Here is a 20,322-nt window from a genome sequence, read left to right on the forward strand (position 1 = left end):
TTGTTGGATACCTTGTTTCAGAAACTTATCACCAGTGATTTGATTCTAGTCTTCAAGCACAGTCAGGAGATAATTCATCATCCTGATGAGCATTCAGCTCCTAAAGCGTTATGCTATTGACTTCATATCATTATCTCATAAAACATTTAAAATAGTTGACTTCTGGGTTTGGTATTTATTATAAAGTTACAGCTGTATAATATTATTTAAATAAAACATTAAAATAATATTAACTACTGTTTTTTCTGAGGACTACTCTTCTCTGTGCTTTGGCAGTGAAAGAAATGGTGCATAAAATAAAAACATGAGCAATTCGATACATTTGTATACTGAGACTTTATTGAGTGTACCTCAAAGCTGTTACATATCAGACATCTTTCACAATCTGAAGTTTTGAATTTCAGTCATATTTTCTGTAGATTTTTATATCTCTGTAATTGTGTCTATCCAGAACATGGCAGATCAGATCTCATTTCGGGTCGCAGGAGGACTGACAGCTCTTGAACACATTCTTCAGATAGTGATGTCTTCTACAAATCTGAATGCAGTTTCACGGATTCCTGTTAAGTAAGTATAATGCTCCAGTTGCCACTGTATATTGTGTCATTCTTCATTGATTCTATTTCTTTTTCTCTGATTATGTTTATTTTGATAATTTATCTGTCTGCTTCTGTTCCTTCTCTTGTACTACTGAAGTTAAAAATCAAGGGCCACATTCTGTGCTGCCATTTAAGTCTTGGAAAGCAAATGGAAGACATTATTTTCCCTTTCTTCTCTTCCCCCTCCCCCCCCCCCAAAAAAAAAAAAAGCTCTAAGGAGAGTTTTAAAACTTCAGGTGTTTCAGTATCACTGTTTCTAATCATGATATCCGTCAGAAGCAATCTCCCTGTCTAGCCAAAGCAATGCACATTTAGTCTGGGACAGCAGAGACCTACCTCTACAAACAATTTTAAGAAGTTACACTATAAAGGTCTAGGGTTTTTGTTTTGTGCTGTGTCTGTTTTATTCAAGTGTTTTTATGAGTTGTGTTCCTGTCTTGATCCAAAGTGAAAGAGTTACTCTTATGTTACTGGCTGGAATTGTTATTAGCATTAATCATAATACACTGGCAGTGTAGAAATGCGGTCATAATATGATTTCCTTCTTTATTTGACATTCTAGCTCTAAAATGTACAAGAGCAGAATAAAAAGTCCTTAGAGAAATGATAATCAAGCCCAAAATAATCTCTTCTGCACTGGTTGCATGCTGTGCTCAGAAAAAGTGATAACAGTCCAATTTTAATATGCTTACAAATAGAAGTATTGCATGCATTTCCTTCCCATGGATTTTGCAGTATAAATTATCCCTGATAGAAGAAGAGGGTGGGTGTGCATGTTATAGACTAACTGAATCAGAAGCACCTCTACTCTACCTTTTACCTGTCTTTACACTGACACAACTAACTACCTCTCTCTCACATCTGGTAGACATAGTCTGTTGTAAAATGTGATCTGTTAGACTGACATCTACCTCTTGTGTTTTTGTTCTGGTGAATACTTCTCTGAGTTCCCTGCTTGCACTAGGAGCAAAGAACAAGGCATTTGCTTCACTAATTTAAGGGGTGCAGCATACACGTCCCCCTGGTCTGGCCACCTCCACAGAACAGCAAACAGGGATGTTTTTTTCTACTATATTGTTTCCATGATAAGCAGCTCAGTAGTAGTTCTTGTATTCCCACAAGCACAGGAGCTGTAATTTTAACTGGCCGTTATATGAGCTGTGCAAAGGACAGGGAGCTCTTTCATTTTCCTCACACTGTGGCCACCTAAGGGCCTGCCACAGTTTAACCCTAAATGATTAGCATATGCATCTGTTATACATTTTTTTGTTTCTTTCTAATTTATTTTTAAAAGTATGTTTGACTTTGGCAGGGTTTTGTTGCATGAGATTTGAAAAAACAGTGTTTATATTGCAGATAAAATGTTGTTTAATCTTTATTGGACAGTATGAAAATGTATTTGTTCTGAAAGGAACTTGCTGTGCCAATAAATAAAGTCCAATTTCAGCTGTAGAATTTGTGCACTAGAAAAAATTCCAAAAGATATATCAAAGCTTTTTTTCCTTCTTTCACATCCTATGTGTGATTCAGGCCAGTGTAATTGATTTCTCCCATCCATGAACAGCAGATTTACTCATTTTAAAAGGAACAAAACTGCTTTTTTAAAAGTTTTTTTCCTAAAATGTAGCACTCTGTATTAATAGATTAGTTTCTCTGTGCAATGTGTGCACAAAACAAGTATCTAGGGAGAACATAAATAAATATTCTATCGGTTTTATATGCCTAGCAGATCCAGAGAGATATGTTTAACACCAACTCTGCTCCACTATTGGAGTGGTTCATTTCAAGTTGCTGCAAGTTGTAATGTGTAGTAAGCATCCATAGAATAGAAGCCTAATTTTTTTTCAGAACGAATGGAAAGCAAAGTGAAATCCCAGAAACATATCATTGAAAGAATGATGTTGAATGGTATTGCTATTGTAGCTGCAAGCATGTGGTGTACCCTGTCCCACCTTGGGATGGGACTATATAAAGAGGAGGAAAAAGTTGAAAAAGGAGAAAATGGCTCAGAAGCTGAATGGGTTCTGTAAGCAGCAGTTCGTCCCTTGGGTTCTGGGTGAAAAGCTAAACTTGAGCCCACAGATATTTTTCAGGACAGAGAGCCTATGAGGTAAGGGCTTTCTAAATTGTGTGGAGATCTCTTCTTATCTGAGGCACAGGAGGTAAGGACTTTATGAACTGTCGTGAGATGACTCCTGCCCCTAAGGCTGTTCTAAAGATGACAGACTTTCATTTGCTTGTTCTAGTTGTCCTCAGCTTGAAGGACTGTTATGGTGAATAATTGTATAAGGTAAAAAGAAATATGATCAGATAACTGAGTTATTTTAATTCTCAAGGAGTTCACTTGGCACTTCTCTTAAGGAAAAACTTTAGTGGAAACCACTAGTCACTTGCAGCATGCTAATTGGTGTGTAAAAAGAATTATTTTAAGAATGTTATGCGCAGTTAAAACACAAGAAAGGTTTAGTCTTCATGTTTTTCTTTCCTACCAGGGCATCCATCTTCTTTTTAGCTGGCAATCACTCTGCTAAGCTAAATAATCTTTAACTTGTATCTTCTGTAAATTATCCACTAACCCTTTTTTTCCCACAATATATAAGACCACTGCAACACTCTCTGAAAAGTTGCACAAAGATATTACTGGATCTTTATACAGTAGGATTTAAATAGAATACAGTTAACAATTTCCCCTTGAAGAATGTGGTTGTGACTTGGAAGACTACCAAATTATCTTGTGCTGCCATAGCTCAGACCTTTCTTGAATTGAGGTCAGCTAATTAGCTTTACTGTTAGCCAACCCCATTATGTTATATATTGTATCACATTGAAATGTGTTTATGTTTCTGTTTAGAATTTTTTTAAGCAGGGAGGCTGTTATGTTGGGCATTGCAGTTGCTAAAAAGTGATGCATTATTGCCAGGAAATACAATTCAAAATCTAGTTATAAATTCCTTCAGTGTCTGACTATCCTACAGAAAAGCTGAATAACAAAAAAGCAGCACATGAAGGAAAATAATAGTATCGTAACTTATTGCTGAACAAATGGGTGAATGGTAAAACTATATTCTTTTTTTTAAAGCCTATGAAGCATCTTTGATTTGTTATTAACTAACAAGTGGAACAAAACTTAACTTGGCATTTGAAAATATCAAATATTGTCTAGCAATGTTTAATGTAGAATAGACGCTTTCAGAGTTTCCTTCCTATAGACAGTTAGTGAATCAGGTTGTGATTTGGGCTCAGTAAAACGTTTTGAAAACTGTGATAGAGCAGTTTTGCATTGGTAAGGAACATACAAACATGCCAGTTATTTTGATATTTTAGAGAACTTTCAAATCAGGGCCCCCAGTCAGTCCATGCAATGGATCCTTTTGCTGGAATCTTATGTTGTATTTGTATGCAGGACACAGTTATGTTTGTCATAAATTAACCTGCTTAAGTTAACCTTGGTGAAAATTAGCATAACGATTTCAAAAGAGCCATTCTGAGATTAATTTTAATAAAATGGCTCCTGTTTAAACATAGTAGGATTTTACATTGTGTCCATATTATGTATATTCTAGTACCAAATGTAATCCATGTTAAAGGTCATAAGCTAATTTATTGTATTTCACAAGATGAATAACTGCTTTCAGAGTTAAATATCCCAGCCACTTCAGCATAGTAGTATGGCCAGATCATCAGGAAGCACAAACAGTGTACTAAATAAACTTAGTTTATGCTCCACATCATCAGCATTTCAATTGGAAATGTTCTTGGTTTTTAGTTGGGAAAGGTTTGGGATTCATCAGAAACTTTCAGAAATGTTGGCTGACTGGACTCTAAATTAATCAAACAGATGGATTAATTAGAGAAATTTTAACAAAACTGTTTTACATTTGAGGCTGAAAATTTGTCTCCTGAGTTTCAACCTAATGCAAATCAGTGTGGAAGATGTATAAACCTTTCAAAAATGAGGTTCAAAGTGGAAGCAAAAAAGCCACAGTGTCAACATTCAGCTATTCTTACTCCATAAACAAATGTGAAAGATAGTTTATATGTTTATAAACATATTTAAAATAATGAAGCTAACATTGTGATTTAAAGTGTATCTATTAAAGTATATAAAATAAACATGTATTGGCACTCTTTCAAATTTGACCATGATTCATCCACATTGTGATTCTGTCCTAAATGAGCCATTGCCAAGAACAGAATCAGTTTGATTTCACAGGTGGAAGATGATAATACAGTACCCACCTGGAACTCTTATATTGTAGAACTTAATAATAAGTGTTTGTGTGGATCGGCAATCATCATATTATAGGAACTTTATGAATGGAAAAGCTTGCAGAATATGTTTTGCTTAATTTTGTTCTAAAAATAAGTCAGGATTGATCTTTTTTAAACTACATATATATTTATTCTAACTCACTGAAGTAGCAAGGCATTTTCATTGTTTTTCTAACAATTTCTCATATAGTGCATTTTTTTAATGAAAGTTGCAGTCTATATGTTTGCATCTGCTTGTAAAAATCACTGACAGTCTACATATCTACCTATATATCTAATATCAGACTTGGGGCCCTGCCACACATTCAGAATTAAAGCTGGATAGACACAAACTATAAAGTTGTTACACATTTTCAAGCATTAATTTTGTAACTGGATGGCGCTCTTTATAGCTTGATGGACATTTTTATGGTGTGATAATTACTTCACACCTGTGCCCAGTCTAGATTTATTGTGCAATTAACCAGTGAATTGCAGAATATATGGAATGTGTGGCAGGAGCCTTTCATGTGTACTTATAAACATCCCTGTTCCTCTTTTAGTTTTCTCTTCTAATATTTGAAGGTTATGTTGTACAAAATAGTAGTTTGAAGTGTTCATGTTAGTAGATGCCACAAACATAAAGGAATAATGGTGAATTGTGAATGTTTTACAGATTTATAGAAAAATGGAAGGTTAACTCCTGGAAGGCAAACTCTTTTTTTTATTATTATTTATCACACACAAATGTTCTCAATGCAAGTATTGAATTCAGACTATTAAGACAGAAATTGGACATGGGCCTTGTGTAGTCTCTGTATAGTTGTGCATTTCTTTCTCCTTTGGGGACTTCAGAAATATATGGCTATATCTTCCTACACATTTGTTTAATTTGGGGGCTGGAAAATGTCAGTGTTCTTAAAGTTAGAATGAAGCATTTAAGCAGTACTCTTCATGGTATAATCAAGATTTCTACCAGATTGTTTCCTTTCACCAACTATGGATTTTGGTTTGCAGATCTGAAGTTATGAAATATGTAAGTAGTGTTCTAGTCCCTGTCTTGAGCTCAGTGTAAGTATTTTGGTTAACCTAAGCTTTTAATTGCTCTGTTTATTTTTTAGTTCGTTAGAGATTCTTTTCTTCTTTTGGTGTTGTAGGATGTGAACTGCAAGTTGTTGGGGAGTTTCCCTTTACATAATTTGAACAACATTGGACCAAGAAATGTCTTTTACAGAAAAAAAAATGTTTGCTGACTGCACTGTAAATTAATTAAACAAATGGATTGATTAGATAAATTTTAGCAATACAGTTATACATTTAAGGATGAAAAATTGTTTATGGTTTGCCTTTGTCATATTAGGAGGGTGTCCTAAGGAGAATAGGGCTGAACACTCCCCATACCCCTGAGTTCACTGGCAGGCTTCAGAGTTAGAAGTTTGCCAGTAAAGCTTCTCTGGCCTCATCTCCAGGACCTGTTCTCTAGTCCACTAGATACTGAGGATGCAAGAGAGTGGTTACTGGAGGCAAGCCCAGAGTAGCTTCACTGGTGAACTTCCAGCTCTAATGCATATCAGCAGACTCAAATAGGCAAGGCACGTTTGGCCCTATGCTCTGTGGGACCCACAGCTGACATTCCTGTGTCATCATGTTATTCATGGTCTCGTAGACCCAGGCATACCAGAGAATGTAACAAACCCACATAATATTTCTAAGTGGTATGTGTTCTGTATTTGGATCTTTGCTTTCACTGACAGCAATAAAAAAGCATATAACCAAGCAATGGCTTTTATGCCTGTCTCAAATATTGTGCTGTAATAAATTATTCTACTCGGGAGCTGAGGCAGGGTGACCAGCACAGCAGCCTTGGGCACTGCCTTTCTTGGAGGCTTGCAGAAATAGCCACTGCCATGGTCAGCACTGCAGCAGTCAGCATTGTCCTGGGCATGGAGCTGCCCTTCTGTGCCGCTGACTGTGGCAACACTTGTTTTCCTTTAATTTATGAATATAACGTCTTTTTTTCTTACTTCAGTGTTTTCAGGCATTATAAATGTTTAGTCTGTGTGGTTATCTGCCAAATATTATTACCCTTCTGAGGGCTTCATAGTACAGTGTGTAGCTATCAAGCCTTTTTCCAGAGTAATAGTCTAATGGCAACTCTTCTCATTGGTATAAAGTCTGCTTTCTACTTCTTAAGTCAATGATTCTAAAACAAGGTGTTGTGGCACCCTGAGATGCCTTGAGATCCTTTCAAGGGTGCCACAGTTGCCGTCAACATTATCACTGTTAGGTGTGCAAACATGATTCACAAGATAAACACAGAGATTACAAATAGGAATCCATAGTGTTAAAACATTCTGATCTGTTGTGGGCTTTCTGAGTTCTTTGCAACAGAAGAATTGCTCTGTTATTTTTCTGTAGTCAATAAATGAGGGAAAGTTAGTAGGCACTGGAATTGCTTGAGGAGTGCCTCAGCTCTAAAAGATTGAGAACCACTGCCTTAAATGTATGATATAAGACAAATGTTGGAGTGAGTTTTTTATTCTTTTTTATGGTGCAAACCTGCCCCATCAGACAATTTCATAGCTGTTTTTTACAGAAACAAAGACAATAAATGTGCCTTGTCAATAACCTACAACTGAATTGTTGAGAGTTTTGATTCCACAGAGCATGACTTTGAACAGTTGAAGCAAGCTGAGACTAGACTTCTTTTGAACAACTATTTTTCTGATGCCAGTTAACCCAATATCACCAAAATTAGATAAATATTCATACATAGGGATTTTTTGAAGATGAAATGTTTGCCAACAAAACTGTCTCCTTTAAAGAGAAAATAAAAACAGTTGGTTATAGTTGATTTTTTTTTAAATGAATGAAAAACAGAATTTAAATTCATGTTCTTCCTGGCTTAACTTTTGAAGGAAGTTTAAAATTCAGTTTTCAGAAATTGTTTTGTGTGTTGATGTAATTTACATCCATATTAACTTTCAAAAACTTGAGTCCCGTGAAACAGTGTTGCCTTGTGTTCAGCACTAATGCCAGCCAAGAAATAAAACTCTGTACAAATAAGTTATATAGTGTCACTTACTTTTATTGTCTGCAGGAATACCCCCCCGGAATAAGTCTGGCTGAAGGATACAGGTATACTTAACTAAAATAGATTGTTTGTGTGGCATCACAATATTTAACCAGTAGTGCTCGTCTTAAATTAGGAATCTGTCATGGGGCTAAGCTATTTAGAAGTAGGTGAGGAGATTACATGGGCTATTATCTACACGTCTCTTTCCCCAAAATCCTGGCAGCATGGTGCAGCTCAGAACTTTAATCCCATGTCTACAAGATAAAGCTTTATTATAAAAAAAGATTTAACAGTATGCCTGTTGTTTTGTACTGATTGTTAGTTAGACCAGCAGGATAGCAAATGCTAAGAGAAAGATGTGACATTTGTACGATGATTTGTTTTGTGCATTTTTCCCCTTCCCAAATAAAGCTCTCACAAGGAGGAGGGGAAAACCTTGGATTATGATAGCTTTATTATTGATATTAAGGGATTATGAATTAGTGTCCAAGTGTGTTGTTATTTGTAAAACATTTTTTTAAATTTTCACTATTCATTGACATTGTGGTTCAGTTGTTCCAGTTTCCAGCATAAACCGTAACTCAACATACTTGAATAAACACAGAATTCTGGGATGCTTCACCTTTGGTGAAATTCTAGTAGGAGTTTTTTAGTAAGAAAGCCTGTAAATATTGGGTCTAAAAGACCACGGAACAAGATTCCTGCCTCTGCCACTGTCATATTTACTGTCTCAGGGCAATACATTTAACCACTTTGTGTATCACTGTGTTTACCCGTGTTTAAAGTGGGTAAAACAATATTTACCAATGCAAAATGGTGTCCAGAGGCTTAATTAATTAATTTGAGAATACTTTGAGTTCATTGGGTAAGTGTAAGTGGTGCTGTTTAAGTTCAAAGTTTTAGTGTTAGTGAAATGATAGTGGACAGAGAGGAAAGCTATTTATTACAATTAAAAAGTTCATTGGAATAAAAAATATTTTTCTTTCCTTGCATCTTGAGTCATGCTGCCTCTTTCTTCCTTCATTCAGAGTTCATATTAACATGAGAAACTAGGCCTGTGCAAAGTGGCTGGTATTCACTTTGGATTCGGCCAATTCGGAGGACAGTGATTCGATTCGGTGATTCAAATCACTGTCCTGAATCGATTCGGCCTAATCTGATTTGGAGATTTGGCCACAGCCAAATCTCCGAATTGGCCCCATCCCCCGCCTGCTCTCAATGTGTGCCCTGCTCACCCTCCCAGCTCCAGGCTCTTTGAAAAAAAAAGCCCCAACTCACCGGCTGCTGCCAGGCAGGGGGGATGATCCCTGCTGCCCCCCACTGCCCCATGCCATGTGGGAGGCTCTGCCACAAGCCCCATGACCCCCACCCGCTCTCCCAGCCCCCCCCATGGTTGCCCTGCTTGCCCCAGCTCCCGGCCCTTTTAAAAGAAAAAAAAAAAAGCCCTGGATCACCAGCTGCTGCCTGGCAGGGTGTTATCCCTGCTGCCCCCTACTGCCTCATGCTGCGGGGGGGGCTCTGCCATGAGCCCCTGGAAGCCCCGAGGCCACTGCAGTAGCTAGTGAGTTGTGGGGGTTGTTTGTTTTTTTTAAAGGGCCAGGAGCTGGGGCTTGACAGGGGGCAGGGCGCTGGCAGAGTGGGTGGGGGTTGGAGGGCTCATGGCAGAGCCCCCTGCACAACATGGGGGGCAGCAGGGATGGCCTCCCCACCTGGCAGCATCAGGGGTTTTTTTTTAAAGAGCCGGGAACTGGGCCAGGCAGGGCAGCCATGGGGGGTGCTGGGAGAGCGGGTGGGGGTCGGGGGATGCTCAGGGAAGCTGGGAGAACAGGCAGGGGATGGGGCCTGGCAGGGGCCCCCCCCATGGTCCCCTATCCCTTTCTTCAGCCCCCCTCCCCTATCCCCTACTTATCAGCATGGAGTCCAGGTCCATGTCCCTGGTGCAGCGAGCAGGGACTGCCCGACTTGCTGAAGCTCTCCAAATCTTTTCTGAATCAATTTAGACCTTTTAATTGGTCTCCTGATTCAGTTCGTATTCGGAGATTCACCCACCAAATCGGGCCAAATCTCCTAATCGAATCAGCACCTGAAGCTTTGCACAGCCCTATGGGAAACTCATTGGAACCAGAACTGGTATAGTATGTAGAAAATAGTGTATTCATAATAACATAAATAAATTGATAAAATTGATAGTATTTTTTGTGTAAAATGAAAGACTTTTCAGTAAGAGGATTAACTGCCACCTTACTGGGAGGCTACAACCTGGATACCTGACACATGGAAGATATACAATTTTAGCTGATTTTTTTAAATGATATATTCATATTTTCCCAAGCAGGAAGCAACTGTGACCACCTGAAACCTGAGATCCTGCTCTTGCCTTTGTTTCAAGATAATTTGCATCATCACAGATCCTCACAGGAGGTGAGAGGCTCCATTCCACCTGTGAACTAACTGCCCAGAGGAGTTTTCCATCTATTGATTCCTCTGTGGAATCCTGTGAAACATGAACTTTCATTTCTATCCAGGAGAACTTTCACAGTCTTTTCTCCAATGCCTGATGAAAGGTGTTTGTGCCCAAAAGCTTGCAATTAAAAACATTTTTTTTGCAAAAATCTTGGTGATCTAATAAAATATATCATCTCTACTATGAGTCCTGATGGCCTTGGATTGGGATCATTTTCAGATTTTCTCTTCCATTTTTTTACAATTTTTTACTTGCTTTAAAAGTACATATCTTGTAACAGGATTCTTGATTGTTCGATCAGTTCTAAACTGTTCTTCATAAAGCCTGTTACCTGAAGTGCAAAATAGGTTTTCCTATAATCCTTTTCACTAGGGTACTCCCTCTAGGGAAACACGCATTGAAAACCAGCAGTTGATGTAAGGGCATAAATGTTTTTTGAGGAGAATGATCTCTTTGCAAGATCAACATCCAAAACCTGCAACATCTGTCTCCCTTCATGCCCAGTTCATCCTGTCTTTGTAACAGAGATGGATTTCAGATTTGTTAAGGCTTGAACAAAAAGCAGTATTGCGCCGCTAAACCTGTATATGAACAAAGTATGCAGATAGAAGAAGCTCTGTATACTGTTTTGCAGTGAGTAAATTGATAAGCCCAGGCTTCTGAACTGTATATAGGAATCTACTACATTTGTCATACTTGTAAATATTGGGACTGTCTGTACTTCATTTGTCACATGTCATATAACAGTTTCTATATGAGGCAGGAGGCAGATTAGAGATGCGTAAGTTTTTGTGAGCAAGAACTCATTTAATCAGACTCTATGAAAAGACATGCACAAAGTAGGCTCTCAAATAGAGGGATTCTGTAGAAGAGGCATAGGTTCCCAAATTAAATGCTACCTAGTAGCCATGTCTACACATGCCATTGTGGCACCATTATTATTGCGCTGTCATTTAGTACTTCCTTTTGGAAGTAGGAAAAGACAGCATAGTAACAGCCAGTACTGCACGATGCATGCCACATACGGTTATTTTAGGCACTACGTAACACGTTGCTATGGGCAATAATGGGGGAGCATGTATCTGCAGCATCGTGGTTTTGCCCACAGATGCTACGTCGCTGTAGCATCACGTGTAGACGCGCCCAGTGAAAAATAAAGTATGGTTAGTGCTTCTTGTTTCTGCTTTATTTGGTAATTGTGAGCAAGGTTTAGCGTGAGGAACCCTTTTGCCTGAGCTAGATAATTTAAGATAGCATTGATAATGCACAACATAAATAGGTAACTGAATTATGGGGCTGTAATTCCTTTGAGGGTTTATGATGGCATCATAAACCATTTGAGTGAGGCTCTACGGCTTATGCAGACTTCCACACCTAAAGGTAGAAATATAGCCACAGAAATCAACATTTGCCTGGTTTATTTTTAGTTTCATCCCATATCCATGCCTTGTCCCTCTTCTTTGCATGGCCATTTTGTCCTTCCTTCTTCAGTCTTCTCAAAACACTGTATTTTCCCACCTCCACTTGCTATTTTTCTATAAACAGCAAAACTGAGTTTTTTCTTCCCTTTTGTTGGCTCTGGATTTAGGATCCAAATACCTCGTTCCACCCTCAGGCTGACCACAACCTTTCTATTCAATAATGGGCAAATTTATTGATACACAGTGTTAACAGAAAAGAATCAATACCAACAATCAGGCAATTCTATATATCTACCAAATCTTAGGGCTGTCATCAGAGTCAAAGTACATCTGACCAGGATGCAGGCTCCACTCTGAGGCTCTCTCTCTTAGGTCCAACCTGAAGGTTGGATTATGAGGCCCACAGCCCCCTTCCAGTGGGTTATATGAGACAGGCTGCTGGTGTGCCCTCTGTCCATGGCAGCTTTGGAGACCCTTCCCAGGGGATGGGGATGGGTACCCCTCTTGGGGAGCAGAGAGGGACAAGGAGGGACCAGGAGGGAGGAGAAGGAGAGGCGAGACAAAGGGAGGGTCAGGGAAGGACCCTTTTTACTGTCAAGTCTCTGCTTTTGTTTTCTCCTTCCCTCCTGATGACTCTTCATCCGTGACTATCTCTGGTTGGTTGTGTCTCTGTGGTCACACATCCACGTAGCCTTCCAGGCCTTCTAATTTGGTCTGTTCCCCCAGAACCAGGACTCAGCCCCCCCTGCTCTGAGGCCTTGGCAGCTGGTACCACTTATCTTGTGTTATGGGCAGTATAGTACATACTCTCTTGGTTCCCAGACTTTGTGTCCTTGTTGATCTTGTTGTGTTAGACAGTATGGTATATGTCCCCTCAAGTCTCAGGCTGTGTCCATCTATTGGCCTTGCTGTGTTAGACAGCCTGTCTGCCTCCAGGGCCAGGAGAAGCTCCGAGTATGAGACCTAAGCTTCTTAGAAATCAATTAACACCTGCTGCCCATTCTGAACCCTTGTAATGCATATATCTATACAGATAAGCCAATTTTCAAAAAGCAAACCTTCAAATACCATTTCTAAGCCAACATCTTTCACAGTAATAAAAACAATATTCAGGTGTCGCTTCAGGTTCTGTTCCAACAGAACTGGTTGGTTAAACGTTTGCAATTCACCATTCTGGTAGCAGGACCATGCTTCTTACAAATTTAAAGTTTTTATAATATCTCACCCAAGAATTGAGCTTTCATGGGAGGAGGGTGGAGCAGGCCTTGTATTTAATTCCAATCTTTTGCTCTTGAAATTAACATGTAAAACCTTATTTCCAAAGTTAATATGTTCGTGGTACCTTGATTTTATGGGGTGAAAAGTTGTGACTTTTCACCCAGATCTCTTGGGTGAAACTATTACTAGATTTGAGCAGTGGGACATTGTTATTTCTTTTCTATATTTTAGATACAAGTCATGGCTCTCCATTCATTTATATCATGGTAAATTATGAGCGTCTCCACTGAAGACAGTAGTGATACACTGGCATATATTAAAGAGAGAACCAAGAGCATATAATTTAAAGTATTGTACTTTGACTTGCAGCTATTGATTGAAAGTGAACATGCTTCTTGTAAAAAATAAATAAATAAATAAATATATAATGTGTATGCACAGATTTTGGTTAATTTCCAAGTAGAACTTGTTTTTCATAAGCCAAACTTTATGTATCAGAAGTTGTGTATTTGTGGTTAGGTTTTTTTCTCAAGCAAAGCCTTACATCAGAGGGTGGACTTATTACATGGATTGAGTACACATGCAATCTAACATGACTCTAAAGTTGATTTGCGGATGTGATATAAAGTTTAAAACAATATCAATAATCAATTAAAAAACGTTTTCATGCAAGGAACATGTTGTATTACCATAATGTAATTTTGATAGCTTTATCGAGATATCATTTTTACATGTGAGCTGTAAAACCTTACCACAGAATGTCAGAAATACATTTAGGATTTGAAGCTGGTGAGTTTGAGTGGTAGTCAGATAAAGTTCTTGCTTGACACATGCAGTATTCTGCTTGTCTCTGGGGCCATGTGCAGAAATGGTGACAGTTGACAGCTGTTGTTCCCCTAATAAGATTAAAGTAAAGAAATTAGTTGTGCTGACTTTAATCTGCCATTTAACACTGCAAACCACCTGGGGCCTGCTTCAGTGCTGACACTTCCAATTTGAAATAAAAAATTGTATAACTGCATCTTAGTTAAGAACATGTCTAAATACATTCTAATCACAGCAGTCTATAGTTAACAAGCTTATGGTATCAGTTAAAAACCCTTCTTATTGTATTGAAAAATTAATTTGACATGCATTTGCTTAAGTCACCCTTTCAAATACATTACTTGATTCTTTGGCAAATTCAAATACTTTTTCTGACATAAGATTCATTTGGGAAATACAGAAGCAAGTGTGCATTATTTCAAGTTAATTTATTCTACACCAAAGAGGGTAGTTTCTCCTTTTTGAGATCTAGAATGAGTATTCTTTAGAATTATGAAAAATACAGTATAGCAATAAGAAAACTTTTAAATAAATCATGATAAAAAGTTAACCTGCTGACTTCAAATTTGAAGGGTTAGAAAAAATATATTTTCATATTTAAATTCATTGATCCTTACTTTACAATAGTGGATGACAGTTTTCCGAAAAGTGAAAAATTAAAATCTTTCCTGTACATTGAAAATGAACATTACCTGTTGTTGTTTTTGTTTCTAACTGTAAATGCATATGCTAAGACATGGGTAGGCTCTAGAGGGGGTGGAGTAGTGTAGTTGTACCCCCCTTTCAGTTGAGAATACCATGGGAGCAGCAGCCAGGGACTTCTAAGTCCCCAGATTGGGTAAAAATTCCTCCTCCACCTTTCCCCTCCATGCTCAGTGGCACATCCCCCTTCCCTCTCCTGCCATTGCTGCTATCCCAGGACAAAGGGAGGCTTCAGAACAAACTGTTCCTGCCTGCTGCATTTGGGCTCTGTGAGGGGCTGGGCTCAGCCCAGGACAGCAGCAGTGGCAGGCAGTTTCCTCCTGCCTGTCCAGTCCCCTGGTTGTTCCTTACCAGCTCAGAAGCAAGTGTAGGGAAAGAGAACTGCTGCCACTGCCACTGTCTCTGGCTGACCCTAGCTCCATGTGTTTATGTATTGATTTATCATCACTAAGAAGTATAACTAAGTCATCTGAGGAGTCATTTTTCAATATTACTGTTGCGAACAGAAATGAAAGATATAAACCTCTAAAATTACAACAGGAAGAGAGAACTTAGTTGCACAGGATACATTTAGTTTTAAATATTATACATAAGAAGCATGCTAATTGAATTTTCCATGGGGATTATCACTGTAGATTGAAACCAAACAAATTGAAACTCTGCTGCTCAGTAAGTAGTGATTAGATACTGTACTTATTCCATTTTAACCACATTACCAAAAGATTACCTTCCAGTCGAAATGAATATGTTAATTTATAACAAGACAGTAGAATATTACAATACAATTAATAATATGGTGATATTGAGAAAATACTATTGGCTATGACTCTATTTAGTTTTATTCCATTTTAACATTTGCCAGTTTCAAGAATAACAAAACATTAAACCCAGTAATATTTTTGGAAATAAATTAATTTGGTAGTTTGGAGTGATATTACAACTATGATGGTCCAGGAAATGTGCTAGAGACAAGGTTTTTTGTGGGTGATATCTTTTATTGGACCATGGTTTAGATAGACTTAGGCAAGCTTTTGAATGAAATGCATTCTTCTTCAGGTCTCAGGTTTTAAATTAATTTACTATTATTTATATCTAATATCTATTTCACAGCTTCTTTAAAGAAGTTTGTCAGTTAGTGCTACTTAGCCATTTTAAAGTGTGAATTTTCACTAAAGCACTCTGTTTTTGTGTAGTCTATTGAACCTGCTTAGGCCCCCATCACACTAGTATGTGAGTACTTCCTGGGTGGCAAGTGCCACTGACCCCACATGGAAACACATGCCTGAGTTGCATCACAATCTGTTGATCCCAGATTGGTCTTATCAGCCATTTTCTGAACCCTAGATAAAACCATCATGGAAGACAATTGTCCCCGATTGCAAGGAGTTGCTGGAGATTTCCTGGGTATTTAAAATTAGGTATAAAAATAACCTGCGTCTCTGCTCCCCTTTAGAAAGATTAAGTTGTTTATTGGTTTTATTATTGTTGTTTTATATATTTTGTCATTGTGCCTTTGTGCTTATTAATAGGCAAGCAAAGACATTTTTAAGGAGAAAGTTCATCAACAAATGAGTTTTACATTTATACTAGAAGTGATACGATCCTTGGTCTTGTGTACCTTTTATGTGACTGAGTGTCATAGGTTTGGTTCCAACTTCCATGAAAGCCTTGTCACAACTAAAGGATTCACCTTGAACAGGTGTAAATGAAGTGGAATGTTGAAAAGAATAAGGCCTGTATTTTGAACCATTATGACTTATATTGTTTAACTATTTCCTTTTTCTCTTCCCAATTTTCCAGAATGAGTTCTCTCCCTTGTACAGTTATAAACATGCCACCTTTCTTCCATTCAGACATGTAAATACAGATCTCTTCACAGCTATTGTTGTTATACATTCATGCTTTCTGACTCCATAAAGGGTACACCAGTGATTCATAAGTCCAGAATAGCCTTTCAGGTGACATGCAGACTGATGCAAAAGGCTGGCGTTTCACCTGTTCATTGTTCTTTTGTCAAGCAGAAATTACGTTACCGCCTGCTGTCCTCTGACTGGTTCACTGAGAGTGCAAGCCAGCCCTTCTGTAAAGCAGGATGATGTTACTGCTTTACCTGCAAGAAATGCTTATAGCTTTCTACCTGCGACTCTGATGTCATGTGCTGATAGTAAAATGTTACCTTTTCAAATGGTGCAGTTACCTGATACTACATCTATACTTGTTCACATACAGTATTCTAGTGGAGCTATAATGAAAATGAAAAATATCAAAAAAAGTTTTTGTTGAAGGAAAGCAGTGTTGTGTGCGCACACATGTGCGCATACGTGATATAAACCTTTGTCCTAATATGTACGCATGCGCACGCATAAATACACAGTTGTCTGCACACATTAATATATGTGAGCTTAGTTTAAAAAAAAAACATATTTCAAGGTACATAATTTAGTTTTAAATCCAAATTCCAGTTCTAAAACAAATACAATGCAGAATTTGGAATATGTGGCTACGCTGAAAACAATTGCATTTGTGTCAATAGTTATTTTATCTACTTAATGCTAATTTGTGTTTTCTGTGGAAAATAAGTTAATTTGTATTTAAATTACTGAATTATAGGTTGCCTAATATCAATATTTGTTTTTCTAGATTAATAAAATTAAATACAAATTGTTGACATTCCTTTTTATTTTTACTTTTTAGGTCACTCTGCAATACAGTACATGCTTACAACCTGACCTGCAGTAATTGTATAGAAAACTGCACCTATATTCTTTTTAGTAACAAGATAACTTTTTTAATGGACCTGTTGATGCATCAGTTAATGGTATGTAGAATTTTTATCTTGACTTAGAAATTAAGTCTGCTTGCTTAGTGCCAGTATATTAGAATCTCTGGGACGTAAGAACACTAGTAAAAAATATGGGAAGCAAATGTATTGCTACAGAGGTGCTGCAATTTAATTTTTTTTGTTTGGACTAGGAAAATAAAAAAATGAGTAGGTTTATATTAGTACTCACATATGTATCAGCACTCAAAATATACATGCATTGGAGCAGTAAGACTTTTGTTTAGTATACTTGACTAAAGTATTTATACTGGACTTGTTATAGAAGCTGAAAATGCTGCTAGCACACTCTGAATATGTTCATGAACCAACTAAAAGGCACATCAAATGGATATACATTTTTATACACTCTTCTTGTTCTTTACAGCTTTGATTCCATTGGTAATAATACTTAAAATATTTATCTTAGCTGTATTTTCTAACATGTTCCATTCTAGAATCTTTTAATATCTAAATTTAAAGCCTGCTGAATGAGTAGCCATAATTTGATTTACAGAAGTAGTTAAGTAGTAAATCTATTTAACTGGGAAACTTTAATTTCCCAATGTTTTATTTAATTTCAGATATCATTTAATATTTTATTTGAAAAGTCATTTTTAATTCATAGAGACCTGCTCATCATGAGATATTTAGTCTAGATTTTCTACTTGTAAATTGTGTGTATGTATTTTCATGAGCCAAGCAGTTTGTTAATTGAAAAGTTATGTACATGCCTTAAATAATTTATGCAACACTGTTAGAATCAACAAGCCATAGGACTGTTGATGAACACTTAAAAAAAAGACCCTCAAAAGGCCCTTGACACAGACAAAGAAAACCTGAAGGCAACCTGTACATCCTGCTCTAAGCAGTTGCCAGCTCATTTTTCACCAAATCTTTCCAAGAGGATTCCAGGTATTAGATTTCAATTATACTTAGTGAAAAGTGCACATATTGTGGTAGGCCAGCAACAACATTGTTTTCTTTCTGCAGAAATAGCCAGAACACAGACTTCATGGTTAATTAGACTAGAGATGAAATCCTTTAGCACTTTAGAAGTGACAAGATTCATTTTGATACCAAGCACCTTCTCTTCCACATGTTACTAGTATCCTGAGCCTCCTATCTAGCAACTGATTTGCAATGTCATTGAAGAAATATACAATATATTTGTTACATCAGTATGTTGTGATTCTACTAGTGAAAATGCTAGTATTAGATAGCTATGTCCAGTAAGAAAACTTTCATAGTCTTAAAGCAGTCATCAATCGAGTACAGAACTCTTTACCATAAGGACATACGTGATTCTTGAAGTACAGTGGATCTGTTAGAACAATGTAAATTATTTTAAACTGGAATTTCTTCATAATATGAAGAAAACTTGAAGGCAGTTGCCTAGTGCCACTCCAAAATAATTCTTGAGTGACATAGTAAGAAACAGGATGGTCAACCTGCAGCATTCCTGCCACAAGTGGCATGGGCAGCCTCTGTGTGTGGCATGCCACAAACTGGAGAGGGACCAGGAAACACAGCATCAGATAAGGCAGGAAGCAGAACACAGAGCAAGAGATTGGGCAGAGGAAAAGAATCAGAGTGGCACATAGAAAGAATGTGAGGTTTACCTTGTGGTGCACATGCCAAAAAAGTTGGCCCCCACTATACGACTGTCATATTTCTCATTCTGGAGTTTTTAACTAAAGATTGAGTTAGATCAAGCCTGTACTTTGACTTCTTTATAAAAAGAAATTAATGTTTTTATGAAAAACATTCTTGTCATATTTCAATCTACTACTAGTATAACATACCTTTTCTTTTTAGGGCTTGCAGTTCTAGTCCTTGTCCAAAATGTAGTGATGTCAGTAGAAGTTTTTAGATGGACTTGATTGGGCTTTTAAATTAAGCACTTTGGGTCTAAATAGTACAGGCACTTACTCATGCAGTTAGTTACGTAAAACAAAACTAGTTTTAGGTAACTAATTATTTTAATTATGAAACTAAAATAGTTTAGTTACCTAGTTCAATCCCTTGCTCTGAAGCAAGGAACTTCCCATGAAGGAGATTTGTCAACCTCTGTAGATAGCCTTTTCCTGTGTCTCATGTTTTTTATGATTAGGAAGGTTTTCTTAGCATTTGATCTCCACCTTTTTCCTGTAAATTAAACTCTTTTCTTCCTGTCCTTTTCCCATTGGCCAGGACAACCGATGACCACCCTCCTTTTGATAACAGCTTTTTACCTATTGGAAGGCTGTTATCATGTCCCTCCATAAGCCTTCTCTTTTCCAGACTAACCTAAATAAACCCAGTGCTTTCAGCTTTTGCTTATAAGTTTTACAAATGTTGCTGCTCTTCCTTGTACTCTTTCCAGTTTGCTTATATCTTTTTTAAAACACTGTGTTGAGTTTTGATACCATATCTCAGGTGCGACTTTAGCAGGGCTGAATAGACTGAAATAATTCATAGTTTCATAGTTGGTAGGGTTGGAAGGGACCTGAGCAGATCATCAAGTCCAACCCCCTGCCATGGCAGGGAAGAGGACGGGAGTCAAATGACCCCGGCCAGGTGTTTATCAAGCCTCCTTTTAAAGACCCCCAGGGTAGGAGCCAGCACCACTTCTCTTGGAAGTTGGTTCCAGATCCTAGCTGCCCCGACAGTGAAGTAGCACCTCCTAATATCTAGCCTGAATCTACCCTCTGCTAGCTTGTGACCGTTATTTCTTGTCACTCCTGGGAGTGCTCGGGAGAACAGGGACTCCCTCAATGCCTGCTGGTCCCCCAGTTTGTAAACGGCCACTAGATCCCCTCTCAGCCTTCTCTTGTGGAGGCTGAACAGGTTCAGGTCCCATAGCCTGTCCTTGTAGGGCCTGCCCTGCTGACCTCAATCATGTGGGTGACCCTCCTCTGGACCCTCTCCATGCTGTCGACATCCCTCCTGAAGTGTGGCACCCAGAA

The 20,322-nt window shown here is 37.9% G+C and overlaps 1 protein-coding gene across 6 annotated transcripts in view; it reads left to right on the forward strand.

Moving 5' to 3' along the window:
* The window catches only part of SCAPER (S-phase cyclin A associated protein in the ER), a 372,539-nt gene that overhangs the window by 245,680 nt on the left and 106,537 nt on the right, over positions 1 to 20,322 (forward strand). For all 6 annotated transcript variants that reach the window (XM_059714759.1, XM_014606103.3, XM_006261352.4 and 3 more), the window contains 2 exons: positions 452 to 567; positions 17,251 to 17,374. In XM_059714759.1, the coding sequence (XP_059570742.1) occupies positions 452 to 567; positions 17,251 to 17,374 (240 nt within the window). The remainder of the gene's footprint in view (positions 1 to 451; positions 568 to 17,250; positions 17,375 to 20,322) is intronic.

The sequence above is a fragment of the Alligator mississippiensis genome, chromosome 11, assembly GCF_030867095.1.
Source record: "Alligator mississippiensis isolate rAllMis1 chromosome 11, rAllMis1, whole genome shotgun sequence".
NCBI classification, from domain to species: Eukaryota; Metazoa; Chordata; order Crocodylia; family Alligatoridae; genus Alligator; species Alligator mississippiensis.